The sequence below is a fragment of the Falco punctatus genome, assembly GCF_963210335.1.
Source record: "Falco punctatus genome assembly, chromosome: 9".
NCBI lineage: Eukaryota > Metazoa > Chordata > Aves > Falconiformes > Falconidae > Falco > Falco punctatus.
Genome location: NC_137589.1, coordinates 45,948,790 through 45,967,676, shown reverse-complemented (window position 1 = coordinate 45,967,676; position 18,887 = coordinate 45,948,790). Strand labels below are relative to the sequence as shown.

Here is an 18,887-nt window from a genome sequence, read left to right as displayed (position 1 = left end):
TTGAAAAAGAACGTCCCAGGAGCTACTGAGGAGTTTCCAGCGTGTCCCAGGTGCTACGTGCATGAGGGTGCCCGTGGTCCTGCCTTGGCCAGGGCGCAGGCAGAGCTGCTGAAATGGCAGCTGCCCTGCTTTGCAGAGCAGTTTATTCACCTGACGGTGTTGCAGAGGATTTAAAAATAAGTGAAGCTGTTCTGGAACTGGGTGGCAGGACCTGTCTGCTGTGCTGATGGCAGGAGCTGGGCTTTGCTGCTGCCTCTGTAGTGCTGGCTCCTGGCAGCCCTTGGAGGACTGGGTCAAAACTGACCACGGGCTTTTCTTGTCTGTTGGCAGGTTCAAGGTATTTTGTTTTACTAGATGAGTTTCTTGTTCCCTGTGGTACAATCCCGTCCCTGTCCCCATTGCCTCTTTGCTCTGGCTTTAATAACTTCCCTCTCCAAAGCACCTTGGATGCGCTTTGCAGTGCCCGGGAGCCCTCCCCGCGCCCGGGGCTTGTGGCTGCTGTCGGAGCCCCCCTGGTGGTGTGGTGAGAAATGCTGGTGTCCATGGAAGATGCTCTGGTCCCTGGGATCAATTTCCAGAACCAAGCATCCAGGTTGCTGATGGTGTCTGGGGCCAGAAGCGACGGCTTGTGGGTACCGAGGTTGGTTTGGGTGCGGAGGAGGGCGATGACAGGACTCGGCATGTACCGTGCTTGGGCTCCCGCTGGCCCTTGAACCGATGGAGGTCACAGAACCCTGCTTCAGCGCTGGTCTTGCTCGAAGCATATAAATGACATCATTGATTTTGGGCTTGGCAGGTGGTGAACGAGCCCCATGGAGAACATCGATTTCTCTCTCTCTCTCTTTCTCCTGTGGAGTGTTTACTTGTCCAAAGGTGTGATTGAATGGTAAATAACACAGCCTCGGCACAGCTCATACTCGGTTGTAGCTAATTTTAACGTGTGGCCATGGAGTAACGCTATTAAGCCAACAATTCATGACCTTCCATCAAGAGCTCTCCAACCTGGAAACCCCTGTGAGCAAAAGCGCCAGAACATGTGTTGTGGGTCAGTGGGAGAGAAATAGTGCAGGACCAAAGGTTGCCACTAACAGCCACGCGTGGGCTGTATCCATCCTGACTTCTTGTGCATGAGGAGTGGGGCTAAACCCACCAGCAGCTGTCATCTCCAGTGGTGGCTTCTCTTGTGGGCAACGTGGTGGCCTCGCTGTGCTGCCGGCTCCTAACCGGTGCAGTGGGACTGCTGCCTTGGGTTATTATGTTTTACATCAGGCCTTTTCAGCAACTCTTTAAATAGATTATTGGCTTCTTCCTTGATGCTTGTCATCTGCCTGCACTCAGGGACTGGCCGGCTGCATGGTGGCAGAGCCCGGTGGCTTTTTGCAGGCATGGAGCTGCAGGAAGGGCAGGGGCACTGCTGCGGGCGCCTCGTGCTCATTTAGCAGCTGGCGGTGGGATGGCTTTCGGGTTTGAATCGGATGAGCAAAGACAGTTTGCTCTGATGCAAAACCATCGGGATGCAGCTGGTGCTGAACAGCGTGGTTGGTCCTATCCTTTCTCACTGGGGCCGAGCTGGGGTTGGGGGTAGCTTGGCCTGATCTAAATGCGGGGTGCCGCTGGGGCTCGCCCCCCGTTAGAAGCACTGTCAGGACGAGGCGTTTGTTTCCTTGGATGCGTGATCCTTTGCCATCTTTCGGAAACGAGGTGGTGTGAACTTTGAGCTTTTGAGGAACTGGAACCACAAAGGCATCATGCAGAGGCTTCAGGTTTTCACACCCGTGGTCTCTTGGCTGAATGTCAGTGCGGTGGAAGTCCAGTTTTCCTTGAGCCCTTCAGCCTTTGGTGCTGCCCCAGCCTTGGGACGAGCGGGAGGTGGGGAGCAAACGCTGAGGAAAGGCAGGGCAGTTCTGCGGAGGAAGCTTGCATCGTGCTGCGCGTAATTATGGCTATAACCTGTGTCATTAACTTTCAAGACTGGAGGCTTAAAAGGGTTTAAAATAAACACGTGCTAGAAATTTGAAATCGGTGAGACTGCAGCGCAACAGCAAATACGCCCCTGCTGCAAGCAGCTGGTTTGCTCAGGGTGTAAATTCTTGCAGAGACCCAGAAGATAAAGTTATGAAATAACATGTATTGGCGAGAGAGGTTGTAAAGCAATTCCAAAACCCCCTCTCAGTCTAGACAGATTTTATTTACTGCAGTGTTTATGTGAGATAGACCAATGCCCTAGAAAACCAGAATTGTTTTCAATTTCTGCCTCTGGCACTTGCTTGTCTAATAAGAAGGCGCTGATGTGAGGGGAATGTCCTGGGCGACCCCCTCCCCATGCTGGGGGAGATCTGGCAGAGGGGGCTGGCAAGGGGGAGAAGTGCAAAAGGTTATTTCTTCCTTTGTGTAGGTGAATCAGCCGGTTGTTAATGAGGTGGTTTTGCCAATCCATCGCCACAAACCTCCCGTATAATCCCAAATGCGGTGATAACGGCAAGCTGCAATCGCGGTCCTGTCTGTAGAGATACCATGGCCCCAAAGATTCAGCTTTGATTCTTTCAATTAAAAGAAAATTAAGCTGTTTTATTGTGCTTTGGAACTCTTGGTGAAGTTTGCAAGCAGTGTTTTTGCATGGTGTTGGTTTGATGACAATTTGGGGAGGAAAGATTGTGCCTTGTGACAAAACCACGCCGGCCAAATCCACCCAAAGGCAGCTTGCATCTTGTGCCTGTTTATCACATGGGGATGATTCACCCCTTTGATGGGTTGATTTACTTAGGGTCCTAACATATTTGTTACATACTTGTGAGGAATTTGCTGAAAATAAAAAAAGAAAAAAAAAAAAGTTGTTTAAAAATACAGCAATAAATTGAAGGTATTTTTTTGAATAGCATAAGGGTGCAGAAAGAAGTGGAATTAATTGGCTTCCTCAGCAGAGTAGGTCCCTCCTGATAAAGGATGAAGTAGGTGATGCAGCCACAAAAATGAAGCGGATTTTTATTTTTCTCATCTTAGCCCCAGTGCTGCCAGGCATCACCACTAGAGCGAGACCGTCTGGAGTCCCTGGACTTCCAAATCCCTGACACTTGCAAACAAATGACCAATTAATTGCTGTAGTCAAATACTGGATTTTCTTGGAAGAGAAACAATATTGCTGTGCCAGTGGAGATCTATCTGAATGGCTTAGGGTGGGCTCTAGAGGGGTGAGATTTCTGCCTCTTCAAATGGGCTAAGATTAAAGATGAGCAAAGCTTTGTGGAAACAGTCCCAGGGGTTGCCCTGGTCTTGGGGATGGGATCCGAGGTGGGTCAGGAGCAGATCCCGTGGCTGGGCCTGGTGGAAAGGGGCTGGATGTGGCTGGCTGGTGTTCTGTGGATCTGTTAGCATTGGTGGTGCCCACAGCATCTGGGAGATGTGAGGGAACAAATGCTGTTTGGGTTTTTAATTATTTCCAACCCCAAAGCAAAAACCCCCTAATTTTCACTGTCCCAGTCTTTTCTTTGGGATGTATATATGCACACAGGTGTACGGATGCACAGCAGTGCATACAATCGGCGCTGTAACGTGTGTCCCTTCTGTAAGGAACCAAATGGGATTGTGCTGGAAATGGTTAAAAGTTCAACGCTGGGCTTCTGTAGAACATCAGCTGTAATTTATATTTGGCTTCGACCTTGAAAGGGAAAAGTCCTGGCTCGAGTTTACCAGCCCTTCTGCAATGTTACCTTATGGGAAACTTGTTTTTCAAAAGGGCGTTTGTTTCTGGTGCGCAGCTGAGAACACAGGAGCCCTCACAGGGCACCAGGAGTCTGACATCTTCAGTAACAACAAATAAACCAAGGCGCAGCTTTCCCGCATGGGTTTCTAAGTCCCTGTTAAATTGTCTCTCATGTGAATTTAACTCAGTAAATCTCAGTTACAATTTGTGCTTGTCTTGCTCACTTTTTCCCTCCCTTTGTTTTTTGTTTCTCCTAGTTTCTCTGTTTGAAGAACATCCGAACCTTCCTAAAAGTGTGTCACGACAAATTTGGGTTAAGAAACAGCGATCTGTTTGATCCCTTTGACCTCTTTGATGTACGGGATTTTGGAAAGGTAAGAGTTACTCCTGTGCTCCTCAAAAGTGATGATTCTGGCACTGCTGGCACCGGCTGGTTCTCCGGATTTGTGCTGCAGGTTTTTGGATGGAAGTGCCATGGTTTTGTGGCTTTCTGAGCAGCTTCTGCACCCCTTTAACCCATGCATTGGGCACCTGCTCCCCAGTGCTTTTGGTAGCCTGCATATCTAGGGGTTGAGTCTGCTGTGTCCTCGATGAAGGGAGATCAAGCCTTCAAGCTTTCTGCTTTAGATTACAAAGCCTCTGGGCTCCACCTTATGAAAAATGTCTTTTTTTGGGGGGGAATCGATGGATCTGTGCTCGTGAGAGCTGTTGGGAAGAGGCTGTAGCCCTGGGGATGGGGTGCTTCGCTGGGGTCAGGACGTTGGGTCCTCTTCCCGGCTCCAGGTGCCTTGCTAGGTGGCCGGGGCAGAGCCATGCATCTCCTTGCCCGTGGGCTCCCATAGGGACAGCACGCTGGGACCAGTGTTAAGCATCACCCCTGTTCGCCATTAACCAGCCTGGGGTTGAGCCCGGCATCCCCAGCAGCACGGTTCCCTGTAGCGATGTTACAAATCATTATAACCCAGGTTTGTACCAACCGTGTGGCAAGGACCCTTCATCCACAAGTGCTTCTGGTCGTGCCCCAGGGTGGGCACAGACCTCGCGTGGTCCTTCCCCAGGGGCTGCCGCCTCTGCGCCCAGCGGCGAGTGACGTAGCTCGGCTGAAATCACTGTCGGTTTTGTAACGTGGCCAGTGAGTGGCTGTGGGAGTCAGGGAGTTTCATGCCAGCGTGAAACGAGTCCCCTGAGTTTCTCAGAAATGTGTGTTTGGAGGTTTTTTCTTCCTAGGTGCTGGCTGGTATTGTGCCATGTGTCACCTAGATGGGAGAGGAGGGCGCGTTTCAGTGTTTTGCTGTAATTGATGGGTGACACCGAATGCTGAACAAGACTGAGCTGCGAGGGAGGAAAATCCTACCTGGTTTTGACAAGTGGCTCTTGTTCTGATACCCTGGCTTTTGACGGGGACAGCAGCAGGGCTGTGCCGTTACTCTGATGGATGCTGGGCTCAGGGAGGCTATTACACAGGACAATTGCTACATTCTTCAGTGGAAAAGGTGTTAAAAGATTTATTAAAGCGCTCTATTGTTTTACCTATTCCGAGCTACCAGGCATAAGCTGCTGGAAGGCATCTTCTCTTCTGATTATCCAAAGAGTAGATTTTCACTGCTGATGGGGATATATTATTTGATATTTATTGCCTAATTTATTTCTGGACCATTATCTGGAATGTGCAATTGCAGGGGCTTGTTTTATGAGTTTTTTTGATTTATGAAATACAAGAGGGCTTTTGTTGTTCTGGGAATATGAATGCACAGAAGGAACCTTTTGGGCTGGGGAAAGAACCACTGCTAATTAAAATGCTGCTTTATCACCACATTGTCTCTTGCTTTGTGCTGTTTCAAATTGCCTACGATGCCTGTTAATAGAGCCTGGCGTTAAACAGTGCTGGAACGTGGCGGCTGAACACAGTTTGGTTTCCTTTTTGGTCTGGTTTGGGAACAGCTATTCCCTTCTCCTTTTGTTCACTTTTTTGGGGGGGAGACATTCAGGTTTGTGACTTGGGAGAGGATTTGCCATTCCCTCTTACCTCATGACAGTTTAGATTTTTAGGAGACTTTGGAAAGAAACTTGTTACAAACTTCCAAGAAATCCAAATGTAGCTTTATTGCCTGGATCTTGCTTGTTTTCACGTGCATCGTCATCCTCAAACGATCTTAGAAGATGTGGGAGGCACAGATTCTGTGTACAAAAACCTGGCTGATCTTTTCCCAAAGCAGTTTTTTATCAGTTTGGTGGAGGTATCAGCTGTTCAGGTCTGCACCACCCTAAATCCCTCTGGAAGCCTGTCAAAACATCCCCATTGTCTTTGCCACCTTTCATTCCCACGTTACCCTCAGATCTGTGTTCAACAGTGGCAAAGCAAATAAACAGGGAAAAAAATCTGCTGTTGACCAAAGCGCCTTTCCGTTTTGAGTCAGGGCGAGAGCCAAAGGAGTCTCTCATCCACGTTTCCACTGGCCAAACACACAAAAAAATTCTTCCTGGAGCTATTCATTCCTTAGATCAATAGTGTTTTGCAGTTACAAGACACTTAGGCTGCGTAGGAGACTTTTCTGAACAGAGCACAGTAATAGTCGCCCGTTTAATGACACGGAAACCTTGTGGAGTGGTGCTGGGTGTTCCCTCTCTGGATGCCGCTTGAGTAGTTATTCCTCTCCTCCAAACCAGGCGGCCAGGGAGATCAGCGGTTACTAGTAACGTTTGAGTTTGCTGCAGTGCACTGACTGAGTAGAAAGGCAGGGGCTTGCGTTTAGGTGGTGCCAGGCTATATGTAGAGGGCTTGTTCCTCCGGCATCTGCGGAGTCCTTGTGGGTTTCTTAGTGGAAGAAAACCACTAGTGCTTAAGAAGAGGAGGAAAAAATCAGATGCGTCAGTCTTGCCTTGACCAGCTGTTTTCCCGAGGGAGATTTCCATAGCTCCCTTTGGCTTCTGAGCCAGGGCTTCAGCAAGGAGGAGCTGCTGTGGGATGGATGGAGCCTCCTCCAAAGGAGCAAGTGTGGTTGGGGGCTGTTCAGGTCCAGGACTGAGGTTTTTATGCCTGCCTTTGCTACTTCCTTGAGTTTTAAGCTTGGGAAGTTACTACTTCTTTCTGTCACCAGGATAACAGCTGGTGGGACAAGATCGTGAACCATGTGGGCTTCTTCAGCAGAAACCCCTGTGGAGTTGAAAAGCTCCGTCTCTGCCTACACGGGATGTCGGGTAATTGGCAAGTGTGGGCTTTTGCCAAATAGATGCGTCATGTTTCTTGTAATCTGCTTGCAGTGTTTCCCAGTTACCCAAGGGAGTCGAAAGGCCAGTTTAAATTGCTCATAGCTGGTTTTTTTTTTCCCCTCTGTTGTCCAGTTGTTAAGCAGTCCCGTTGTGACAAGGGACGTGCTGTGTTTCCCCAAGTGATGCTGGCAGCCTGTATTTCAGGCTGTGCCCCTTTTCAGACACCTTGAAAGAATATATTGCTCTATTGTTTCCTACGAGATGGTTCTTAATTTTTTTTTAAATTTTATCCCTTTAAAGCAGCTCAAAAGCTATCCATAATCACCAGTGACCGCTGCAGAAGGGTTTCTCCGTGGCTGGGTGTCTGCTGCAGGACGCAGAAGCAGCGCAGTGTGCAGTGCTCGGAGGAAGAAATCCCCCTGTTAATATTGCCTCTGCAGGGGTGCTGTGCCCAGGCTTCGCTAGCACAGCCTGGTTCCTGAAAAAGAAATAAAATAAAAAGCTGGTGCTCATGTACGGTGTGCTGTTGCACGGTCCTTCATGCACATTTAATAGCAGTAATGGTATAAAATGTAACTCTTATTGGACTTGCTAATTTATTGGCACCAACTATAATGAGATAAAATGTACATAAATATGGATTAAACTCTTTATCACTCTATTAGTCAGCATGATGGTAGTAAGGTTCATTAAAGGGAGTTACTCATTTTCAATAAGTTGCAGTAATGTACTATTTTTTTTTTGAGAAATATAGTTCAAATATTCATAAACCTGTGGAGCGTGCCATTTATTAGCCTCCCACTCCTTTCTGCTCTTCTGACATGCATTTAATAGTCTCAAACTTTTTTTGAAGTTCCTGTATTGTTTGGAAAAGCTTCCCCTCCCCCCCCCCCCCCGCCCTCCCCGCGAGATAGGGGTCTTTCCTACCCTGACCAACAGATACAAAATGATGCTGTGCTGAAAATGAAAAAGGGAAGCGGCTCACAGGTCAACTGAAAGATGAGGAGATACTGATATTGAGATTTAAATAGTGTTTTTCACTCGGTTGGTTCTGGTCCAGAGGTGGGTGAGAGCAGCACCACCCTTGCAGCTCAAGCAGGGCTCAGAGGACGGGGGTCTGGGTCAATCCTCCCCCTGAATTAAATCCACCAAGGTTCGCTGGCGCGCATACCTCGTGGGTGGCTGACGGAGGACTTGTACATGGCTTGTCTTGCACGTCCGAAGTGCCGGGGAGGAGCCGTGGGTGGTGGGGAGGGTGGCCCAGAGCACGGCATGCTCCAGCGAGAGCCGCCTTGGTGGTGGCAGGAGGAGCAGGGCTGCCAAAGAGGGGATGTGCTGGTGCTATCAGAGCTGAAGCGGTGTGTGCCATCTGTAAAGCATTTGCATCTTCAGAATAATTTTTGATGTAAAGGCGTCCCCTTCCTCCTGCCGGTGAGCTGGCGCGGAGTGCTCTTGGGAAGCCCTTGGGGGGATCCGAGGTGTCCTCATGGGGATGCTGCTGCAGATATGTCCTCAGCTTCATCGCCAGCACCCTGGGGTTGGAGAATCCGCAAAGCAAGAGGTGCCGCCTCACTGGCCATTGGGATGGGGTGCTGGGGGAGCTGCGATGGGGTTTGACTGCTGTCATCCCCCCATTCCTCTTTGACACCCCCCCCACCTCTTGCCAGAGAGTCAGAAAACTGAGTTTTCTGCCCCTTTCCAGATAGGAGGGTGGGGAGCGTTGTCAGAATTATTTAAGGGATTAATAACTGAGAGTTGGTCGTTTGTATTTTTCCCTGTTTCTCTGCTGAGAATTCCCCTCCCTCCATACCTCCAACTTCACGTACAAGTCAATATCCCTGCAGTGCTACTTTAAAGGGTGCCTTTTGAACACAAGTTTGGGCAGATAAAGGGAACAAAGGGGGAGATTTAGATGAAATAATATATTTCATATGGTGAAGCTTTCCGATGAATGGCTGCGTTTTGCTGCTGTAACAAAGCAAGCCCCATGCCTGCCCGCCCGCAGCTGACCTGCTGGCGGTAGGAGCAGCTTGGCTTTTGCCATTCTTGACTTTGGGGGATTTTTTTTTTTTTTTCTGACCTCTTGTAGCCAAGAACAAATGAAAAGTATTGCATTTTGCTGTATGCACCACCGAGTGTATGAAGTGATAGCGTCTGGGAGTGGAGAGGAGCATTCAGCGGTGCTGCAGGCGGCCGAGCACAGCATCCCATCGGCGGCTCCTGGGTAGTTACAAATCTCCCAGAAGACTGGGGCAGCCGGACAGACCGTGCTGTGGTGGACCAGGCTGCTGTGGTGGCTGGATGCGTGTCAAGAAAGGGGTCGTATCGCAGATGAAAACATTTTGAGTTGCTGTAGAACTCGCACAGCCTGGGTGAAGTGGGTGGGGTGGGAAGTGAGAAGACTTCTCCAAAAGAAGGGTGTGGGTATGTCGGTGTTGTGTTTTTTTTGGTTTTGTTTTGTTTTGGGTTTGGTTTTTTTTTAAATTCCCAAGAGAGTAGTAGAGTAACTGGTCAGCAAAGGGAATTGTGTGTGTGATTGCATGGGAGAAACCAGGAACCCCCTTAACCCCTTGCCTGCCCAGTGCTTTCTGTGACATCCCCACTGAAGAAGGATCCCCAGGACAGCACCCTGAGCCCACGCTGCCCTCCATGTGTCCGTGCAGAGCACCCCAGCTCTTGCAGGGCAATATTGTGCTTTAGGGACCACTGCTGTGCTTCTCAAAGCGACCAAAGTGCTTTGTCAACAAGCTGAAAATTCACGTGCAACTTGGATGCTGCCCACAGGGTTTTGCCCAGAGCCCTTGGGTGCTGCAGTCCTTGCCCGAGGGAGAAGCCCTGGCTCCGGGAAGCATATGAGAGCATGGGGAAGGGCTTGGGGGAGGGAGCCCTGCCGTTGCAGCTCGTGGCATGCCTGTGCAGGGCCATCACCACCTGCCAGTTGATGGTTAGCTCCCTAGCTGCCTGCAGGAGCTGTGGGTGATGCTTGGTCCCTTCCGTGCTGGCACGTTGCTCAGCTGTCATTAGATCAGCTGGTGTTTGGCCATCCATGTTTCAAATGTTTTTGCTGGAGTTGTACTGGAGGTTTGGGTACGGGGATGAAGGCTATAAATGGCAAAACCAGACTGGAGCAGTTTGGGTTGGGTTTATTTCACACCTCTCCCCACCTTTGCCACTTTGGGGCTTCATTTGGGCTTGGGGCTGCTTGTCTCGCTCTCCATATGAACCCAGCTCTGTATCGCCCGTGACCGTCCCGCGGTGCAGGTTAGTCTGGGGTGATGCTGTCGGATGTGGGGTGATGCAGGGACCCTCCTTCCATCCTCCTGCTCCCCAGTACCCTGAGGACCTCAGCGGCGGTTCATGGGGTGGCTGCAGTAGCAGGTGCAGTATGTCCAGCAGATGTTTTCAGCCAGAACACTAAAAGTATGTACAGGAAACCCTGATGCTGAACTTCCCTAAAACACAGGACACATGAAATTACAGATTTTTGCAGCTACCCAAGCGTGTAGCCGACTGCTTTCTGCTGCGCAGTGCCATGCCCTGCATAGGACACTTACCTGGGTGGTGTTTGCTGTGAAGGATGTGGTAGGTGCTGCCACACTTCTAGTAGTGTAGGTTTTTAGGCTCCAAATCCTGGAAATTTCTCCCTGTTCAGGTGTGAATATTGCCCTGAAATATCTGGTGGACTCTGAATCTTCCCAGCTGCCTGACGTGGTTAATGTTGAAGGGGCTACGCTGGTGTATTTTGTGGTCTTCAAGGGACCAGTAACAGCACTGGAGCCTTAAATCATGCATAGGCAACAAGTTAGTTTTACATTTTAAAATGCAGTTAGTTTTACATTGCACCCTAAAGCAAGCCCCTCGGTGAAATCCCTGGGCTTTGCCAGCCCAGGTAGGGTGGCTGGAAGTGGAGCCACTGAGCCGTGGCCACGGCGTCACCTCCTGTCCCCTCTGGCTAGAATGAGAGGGGGCACACTGGGCTCCCATCAGTGCTGTGGGAGGAGAGTCTCCACTTGCAGCCAGCTTTTCCTGCTTGGGATTAGGGCTGGTGGGATGTTGCACGGCCGAGAACAGACCCCTGCGTTCGCCCAAGGTCTCTGGTTACCAGGGCTGGGTTCTCTGCCAAGAAATGCTTTGCAGCATCAGACCCGCTCCTGTGGTTCCTGATGTTCAGCTCTGTGTCAGCTGGGCACCCGCTGGAGCTTCCGCCAAGCAGGGAGCCTTTCCCTGGAGATGCTTGGCTCCTTGCCGAGGACTTTGTGCATCACTGAGCAAGGACCGGCACAGGGAATCACTGCGGTGGGTGTTCCTGCCATTGGCAAAGCCGCTCTGGTTTCTGGGGGCACAGAGAAGAGGTGCTGTGAGGTCTCTGGGGTTGTGAGCGTGCATCGTCCGTGGGCTCGGCAGCCCAGCATGCGAACAGGGCAGGTGAAACGCCGAGTCCCAGCAGCTGGTGCCTGGGTTGGAGCAGGAGCTGGGCACCAGTGCCCACGGCCCTTTGCTATTCACTGCTGCCAGAGCTTTTTGCCATGCTGTGGCAAATTCTTTCTGCTTTTTCCCCTTCCTCTCTCCCCTACTTAGAAATCTGGACTCTTTATAGATGTGCAGCTTCTCAGTGGAACTGAAAGAACCAGAAATGTTCCTTCTGGGAAGCTTTGCCTTTCTTTTTTTTTTTTTTTTTTTTTTCTCTTTTTCTTTTTTTCTTTCCTCCTTCTTGGCTGCTTTCCCTAGTATTTTTCCAAGGGGTCACATTAAGAGGTGTTATGTTTCAGATCAAACAAGTACGGGCAGGATCTTTTGTAACTCCCGTAGTCTGGATGGGAGAATTCTGCTGTTGGGCCGTAAACAGTGATGTAAGTATTTTTTAACGTGCAAGGAATCTGAGGTATTGATCAGGACATGGATAAATGCATATCCTTAATGTGTATTAAATTGATTTACCTGTACCTTTGTCATTTGTCTGAGCTCCCCTTGCAGTAATTTTAGACAAGATCAGGAGGAAAAGATCTTTTTTTTTTTTTTTTTTTTTTTTTCCCCCCTTGAGTAACCTGTGAGTGTTCAAATACCAGTCCATGTCTCTAAAAATGGGGAGAGGGGAGAAGCCAGGCTCTTTTGGGTCATCCAGCAGGTTTTGGCTATTGTTTGAAAAATGCATGGTTTCATTGGAACCCCTCAAGATGTTTTTCCTTTCTTATGTCATCAGCTGTTTGAGACTTAATAATACAGTGAGCATCATCGTGACTGAAAGGTGTCGACAGGCAAAGTCAGTCGTATGTCTTGGTGCTCAGCTCGTCTGCCACTGCTTGAGCTTAACTGTTCAGTGTGCGTTGGAAAAGGAGGGAAATACATCCCAGGTAATGTCACTTAAGGGAGTCTTGGAATAAAAGAAATTTTTTATTCTATAATGAGCTCTTCTATTTCTTCATTAAAATCTTCCGCAGTTTTCTCAGCCTCTTGGAACTGCAGCGACTGATGATGAAATTGTCCCAAGGGGAAATGCTTTGGTTACAAATAATAATTAACATTTCTTGAAACAGATTAACAGGCGGGTGTAACCATGGTTTAGCAGAACGGGCAAAAACTGAAACTATCAGCCTGAAAGTACTGGCTTGGCTGAACTCCACAAACCCCAGTGCTCAGGGTCATTCTGTACAGCATCTTCCCCATGAACCAGAGTAAAGAAAAACGAGGGGGGTGGGGAAGAAAGCTTCCATGGGGAATTGTGGCGATCCTTGGGGCAGGAGAGTTGGAACAAGTCAGCACATTGAAGTATCACACCTGGACACAAACATCCCGGTGCCGAGAGGAGCCTGGGTGTCCTGTGCTCCTTCCCCAGCGCATTCCAGGAGAGGGGCCAGGACTGGGATGCTCGGAGGGAGACAGGCTTTGGTGGGCAAACCCAGGGTCCCACCGTGCTCCTGCTAGATCGGTACTTTCCGTTTGGATGGTCGCTTCCTGGAAGAGAAATGTGAACGTTTCAAAGCAAATAAACAGCACCAGACTACCCGCATCTCAACAAGGTTTGCTGCTTGCAACCCCACCTCTAACCCGCTCCTGGTCACTTCCGAGTCTTCCGTCTCTGGAGGGACTTCAGGTTGCTGAGGCTGTGGCTGGTGGGTCCTGTCCACTGGCAGGGACAGCTTTAGAAACCAGGACTAGCCTCGTCTGGGGATGCTGTGGAGGTTTCTCATCTCCCTCCCACACTTCTTCATGGGGGAAGAGTTAAGCAGGCAGGGGAGTGGGGGCACACCTCAGACTGTTTTGTTCCACTGGCTGTCAGAATGGGCTGCTTGTTTGTTCTTGGAGGGCTTCCAGAGAGGGGATTTTTTTTCTTTCCTTTTCCTTCAGAAATGAAATACTTCTTCAAAAACTCCCTGGACGTTTGGGGTTCCTCCTGCCTGCCCACTGTGGGCCGGCATCGGCGTGCACACGAGGGATAGAGTGGGTCAGAAAACCTGGTGGGATACCCCTGAGCTGCAGGGTGGGCGCGCAGGGGCTGCGTTGGGTGCAGCAGGTGAGGAGCTGGGCAGTAACACAGGGTCACAGCGCTGGGCTGCAGCTGCGGTGCTGGTAGGGAGCAATTTGCTTTCAGGAGCTTTTCAAAAGCTTCTCTCTCAACATCGCAGGTGAGGCTGGGATGAGCGATGCATCTGCAAACCATCTGCACGGGTATCTTTAAGTATCAGTTTCCCTTTGGAAGGGCAGGTGTGTTTCTCCTGGGGACAGATGCCACTGTATTTTCCAGCTCTCTTAGGCTTTTCCTTGCCTGACTCCAGAGCTGGCAGAGGAGGGAGATGGGGTGGCTGCGCCGTACAAGCAAAGGGCTTGCAACCCTGGTGGGACGGCAATGCTTGCTCACCCTTAATGCTTTGCTCTTCCAGTTAATGAGCCTCAGATGGTGATGCTGCGGCTAGTTCATTTACGCTCTCAGTCTTAATGGTGTGCATGTAAGTGAGACGTTCTCCTCTTCAACATCGTTCTCTTCCTACTAATTACATATTAAAGCATAACCGTGGTAGCAAGAAAGCAGCCTTAATGCACCCTGGGTAAAGCTAATGATGTGGACACACTGCACTTTGTGGCATTTGTCATGGTTTCCTATTCTAGGCGTCTTGTTTGTAATTTTAGGAATTTTTGAGCCAGCGTGGCCTTGGTAAATGCTTGCAGTCATTCCTAGTAATGAGAAAGGCTTGTGTGGGAGAGGCTGATTGAGCTGTGGTGGAGGTTTCTCCCTGGCTGACAGATGGTGGGGATTTCACAGCCTGTTACTTAACTTTTGAAAAAGGTGATTAATACTTCAGGGGAAGGAGCGATGTGCAAATGGGTTGGAAGTAACATGTAAATTGGAGCCAGCAGGTTGCATGTTCTTCTGGGGCTTGGGATGATGATGTTTCCCATCCTAATCCCAGGACAAGGCTTCATCTTTTTGCCTTAACGTTGCCAGCTACTGATGCACAGCACCTTTTCTGCGACTCCGGCCGTGTGGGAGAGCTTACTTCCAGCTCTCCACCTCTTCCGTGTGCCACCTCCAAGGTCACCCTGAGTTCAGGCAGCTCCGGAGCACGTGTCAGACTTGAAGCACATGAAGGGTCTCAAGGCTGCGGCGTGATGCTTGGTTGCTCTGCCACAGGCTGAAGCCTGGAGATGATGGAGCAGCAAGGATAACTTATGCAACAGATGGATTCTGCGTTGTCTGAAGGGTTGGTGTAGATGTGGCCCAAGAAGCAGCGGTTTGTCCAGGCCCTGCAGAGTGGTGGCAGTGGAGCAGTGACAGACCTGGCAGTCCTGTGCCCTGACCTGCTGCTGTCCCACATCCTTTAGGAGTCACCTTGCTGAAGACAGTTAATTACTCATACGAGTAGGGAGGCGGCTCCGCAGCTATTTGTGTTGTACGGTCCCTGGAGGTGCAATGGAAGGTGCTTCCACGGAGTCATGGCTCTCGTACCGGTGTACTCTTCTCTCTGTCTCTTGGGTTTGTACGTCTTAATTTAAAATATATCTGGAGAGAACTGGTGCAAGGGTGGAGCTTTGGCAAAGAAAAGCTTTGCAGAGTTTTCTCAAGGAAAACCAATGAGGAAGGATTCTTCCCCATCCACAGACCTTCCAGCAGGCTTGGCGCTACAAGCGTGCGCTGAGAATTAAATGAGAGCTGGGGATCCTGGCAGGATTTTGGGTGCAAGCGCTGGGTGTGATACCGAGGGTGTTCTGTCACACCCTGGCTTCCCCTGGGTGCATGAAAAAGGGAAAGCAACTGGGGATTGTGCTGGAGGACTAATTTAAAAGAAGTGTTTAGAGAGCTGGGGTGTGAGATGGTGGGCTCCCGGGCACTGCTCTGCTGTCCCAGCGATGTACCTGAGCCTGGTGGGGGTGCAACAGCTCTCCGATGGAAAAGAGAAACTTGGTCTTCCAAGCCAGTGGGCTGTAAAGATTATTGAAAAAAAAACCAACCCAAAACAACTGAATATATTTTTTTCACACAGAAATAGTGCTTTAGTCCCTGTACAGAGAGATTTATCAAAAGAACCTCTGTGCTCCAGAAGCGGAGCTGAGATCACAGCTCGTTGCAGATGTGAATTGAACTGGCTGAGTCTCGCTTCCATCAGATGTGAATAACCCTCGTACAGAGTCAGTCTCATCTTGAACCCCACACATCAGTGCTGCTCCTAGGCTGTCTTTGCAGAGGCTAGGTTTGCACAGCAAGTGAATTTTTCTTTTAAAATGAATTTTTTTGGCTCCTGGAAATCAGACGGCGAAGCTGGCTGCGAGAGCTGGGGTTGCGGGCACAGCGATGTGGGATGCTGGGGAGCAGCAGCAAACAGACCCCAGCAGCTCCGCGGGGAGGCTGCGCCAACGGCTGGGGAGGTGTTAGAGATGGATCCACCAGCACGTAGGTTTTGTTTGGTTTTGTTTTTCAGCTGGGATGTTTCATCCCCTTATAGTAGGCGCTGGATGGGAAGCTAATTTTAAGCGTTTTCGGCTAATACAACAATGTGGGGTGTTCTGGATTTTGTAGACCTAGATGACAGCTCCTCTGTGGGAATCTTATTTTTGGGACGGAGTGCTCAATGGGATTAGACTTTTATGATGTCTGAGATCACGCACAGAGATTTATTAGTCACTAGGAGAGTCCGTAGCAGGACCTTGAGTTGAATGTGTTGGCCTGGAAGCTTTTTTTGCTTTTTGATGCAAAAAACATTGGACCCCATTGACCTTGATGGTATTTTTGAGGTAAAGGAGGAAGCTGGGTCAGGGTCATTAGCCCATATTTGATGTAAGTATGAAGTTTTACTTAAAAACATGCATGCACAGAAAAATCCAGAGTTAGGAAATGGATAAACTTCTGGTTTAAATCCAACCTGCAGGGAGCCATGTGAAGGACTCTTGCCTTGAGGCCTCACTTGACTCTGTTTGCTCAGCCTGTTTCCTCCATCGGCCGAGTCCAGTGTGTGTGCTGCCTCCCGCCCTCCCCCTTGCCTTTTTTCATAATATTGTTCTAATTACTGGACTGTGAAAAATTGACTCTTAAAACGCCTCTTGGCAAATTCCATTTGTGCATTGATGAAATCTCCCCTCGCTGCAGCCTCGCCATTAGCCCTGGCCACGTTCAGCCTGTCCTTGGGTCAGAACTTCTCCTCCACCTTTCCTGGGCAAACTGGGACACGCTAGTTGGCATGGTGGTGGGAGATCGTAAATGCCAACGGGATGTGAAAAAGGGAAGAAAATGAGGGATGCGGAGGCAGGTGAAGGGTTAAAATTCTTCTGCCGGGATCCTGCTGGTGTGTGGGTTTTTTTCACGGTGCTGTTTCTCCTGATGAGCTGCCAGATGTAGGTTTTTTGGGGTAAACTGGGACAGCCCAGGGCTGGCTGCGGGTGCAAGGCTCTGAGAGCAGGAGCTCAGCGAAGGGCTTGCAGGGGGGTCCTGGGGCTGAGGGTTTCGGGGCGGGTGGGTGAGCTCTGGACCCCGCTTGGCACAGGGACGTTTGTGGTGCTGCTTTGCCTGCGTGTGGTCATGTCCTTTGCCTTCTCACAATGGCTGTCCCTTGAGGAAGGGGCTTGCTGGCTCTGCCTGGACCTTCTGCTCCCCGCCTGGGTGCACGGGCTTGCAGCAGACTCTTGTGCCAGTGCAGTCATCTTTTGATGTTGCAGAGACTTTGGGGTTGCATGGCTTATGTGCTTTCGAAGTGGGTTATTTCCTTTAAAAACCATCAACACTATAGGGTTGTTTCCAGAGGCTTTTTTTTAACCGAGTAGGGAGCACCTGAGTAATGCTTCAGGCTTTTTCTGCAGTTGCAAGGGGCTAGAAACCTGGAAAATAAAACTGAAAGCTCAGTTAGCAAGTAATTGCAAGGTTCCCAGGACTGAGGCTTTAAAAAAAATGCCAGAGAGGAGGTTTTCTTCGTAACGTGAAGAGCCTGGTCAGCTTTGGACCATCTCTGGATTCCAGAGCACTTGTGCCAGGTCCACACAGCAGACTCGTGCTGTGAAATTACAGGTTGCTTCTGCCTGGGTTTCCCTTGCCCCTCTGTTTGCAGTCTGGGAGCTGGACCAGCAAGTCCTGGAGAGGGGACCAGAGGGGGCTGGAGAGGGGAGCAGGGGGGTTGTGTGGGTCGGAGAGGTGGTTTTGGCCATGGCTGCATGTGGGTTGTGCTCCCTGGAGCAAAGGACCTGGGGACTGGGCTGGCCAGAAAGCGCTGGTGGTTTTGGTTACCATGAACTCTCCTCTATCAAAAAACCTCCCAGGAATCCTCCCTGCAGGATGGACTATGGGCCCCAGCGTGGGGCCGGTGGCCAGGCCGGGCAGTGGAGAGGACAGTGGTGGTGGGATGGCAGCCCATCCTCTATGCCCCTCTGCCTGCAGAGGGTGGCTGTGCTGCTCAGCTCCCCTCCGCAGATGCGCTGGGGCTCACGGGGCGGTGGGCACCCTCTCCCACCTCCACAGCTGTTCTCTGGCACGTAAAGGGGTTTGATTTCTCCTTGCTGGAGCGCTTGGTGCACCCGTGGGCTGCTTCTAACGTGCCTCTTCTTGGTCAATGGCTCACAGAAGGGCAGTTATCCTTCAGAGGAGCAATAGAGCCTGAACCTTCACCACCGTATCGCATTATTTTGGCAGCTAATCAGTTTTAACCTTGATAGGGGGAGAATTTGTAAAGCAAGGGAAGGTTGAGAAAACCTGCACTGGACTAGGCAGGGGAGAACGTGGGACGAATGGTCTTGTGGCCAGGGATGCTCAGCTTTGGGCTTCTTGTTTTCACAGTGGCAGGGACCTTCAAAATGCAGGGAAAGGGCAGTGCTGAAAGCCCTGGAAGTGGATAAAAAGAGGTGCAGCCACTTGGGCTGGCAGGTGATGTTGCTGGAGAAAGCTTTTTGAAAGCAGGGTTGTGCTGTGCCGGTCCCGGGAGCTGTTGGGGTCTGTGAAGCCACACCAGGAGCTGCAGCAGGCGCTTCTGTTTGTACCGTGTGTTACAAGAGTGTAAACCAGCCAAAATACATTTAGCTTCAGGCCCTTTGGTCTTCTGAGATGCTTCTCCAGCTCCGTCTTGCCACAGAAAGTCTTGTAAAGAGGTAGCGATCGATTAAAATTAGTCGCAGCAAGTTCCTGTTCGTGTAAGCTGTCTTGAAGGACAAGCAGATCTTTAGATTTTTGTGGTTTTGCTCCGCTCTATTTCTGGCTCCATTAAATCCATTTTTACCCTATTCTCTTCTGAAACATAAACGAGTAAATGCCATAACAAGGGCACACTTAAGGAAAGATGAAGCATGACTATAAATATGAGTGACCCAACTAAAAGAAAGGTCAGGTAAGAGACATTACCCAGTAGTGATCATTAAGGGTATCAGAGTGTAATGTAGCATCCTGGTGCACCCATGTGTTCAGTAAAGCCAGTTAGAAGCCCTATGGAGAGAGGTAGGAAATGTGAGATATGCAGAGGGAAGCTTTCCTTTCCCCTGTGTTTGCATTCTGGGCAATACAGCAGGTGGA

At 50.1% G+C, this 18,887-nt stretch overlaps 1 protein-coding gene across 4 annotated transcripts in view; it reads left to right on the top strand.

The window, feature by feature from the left end:
* VAV2 (vav guanine nucleotide exchange factor 2) overlaps positions 1-18,887 on the top strand; it is a 149,080-nt gene that overhangs the window by 29,606 nt on the left and 100,587 nt on the right. For all 4 annotated transcript variants that reach the window (XM_080400836.1, XM_080400835.1, XM_080400832.1 and 1 more), the window contains exon 2: positions 3,958-4,074. In XM_080400836.1, coding sequence (XP_080256962.1) covers positions 3,958-4,074 — 117 coding nt within the window. The remainder of the gene's footprint in view (positions 1-3,957; positions 4,075-18,887) is intronic.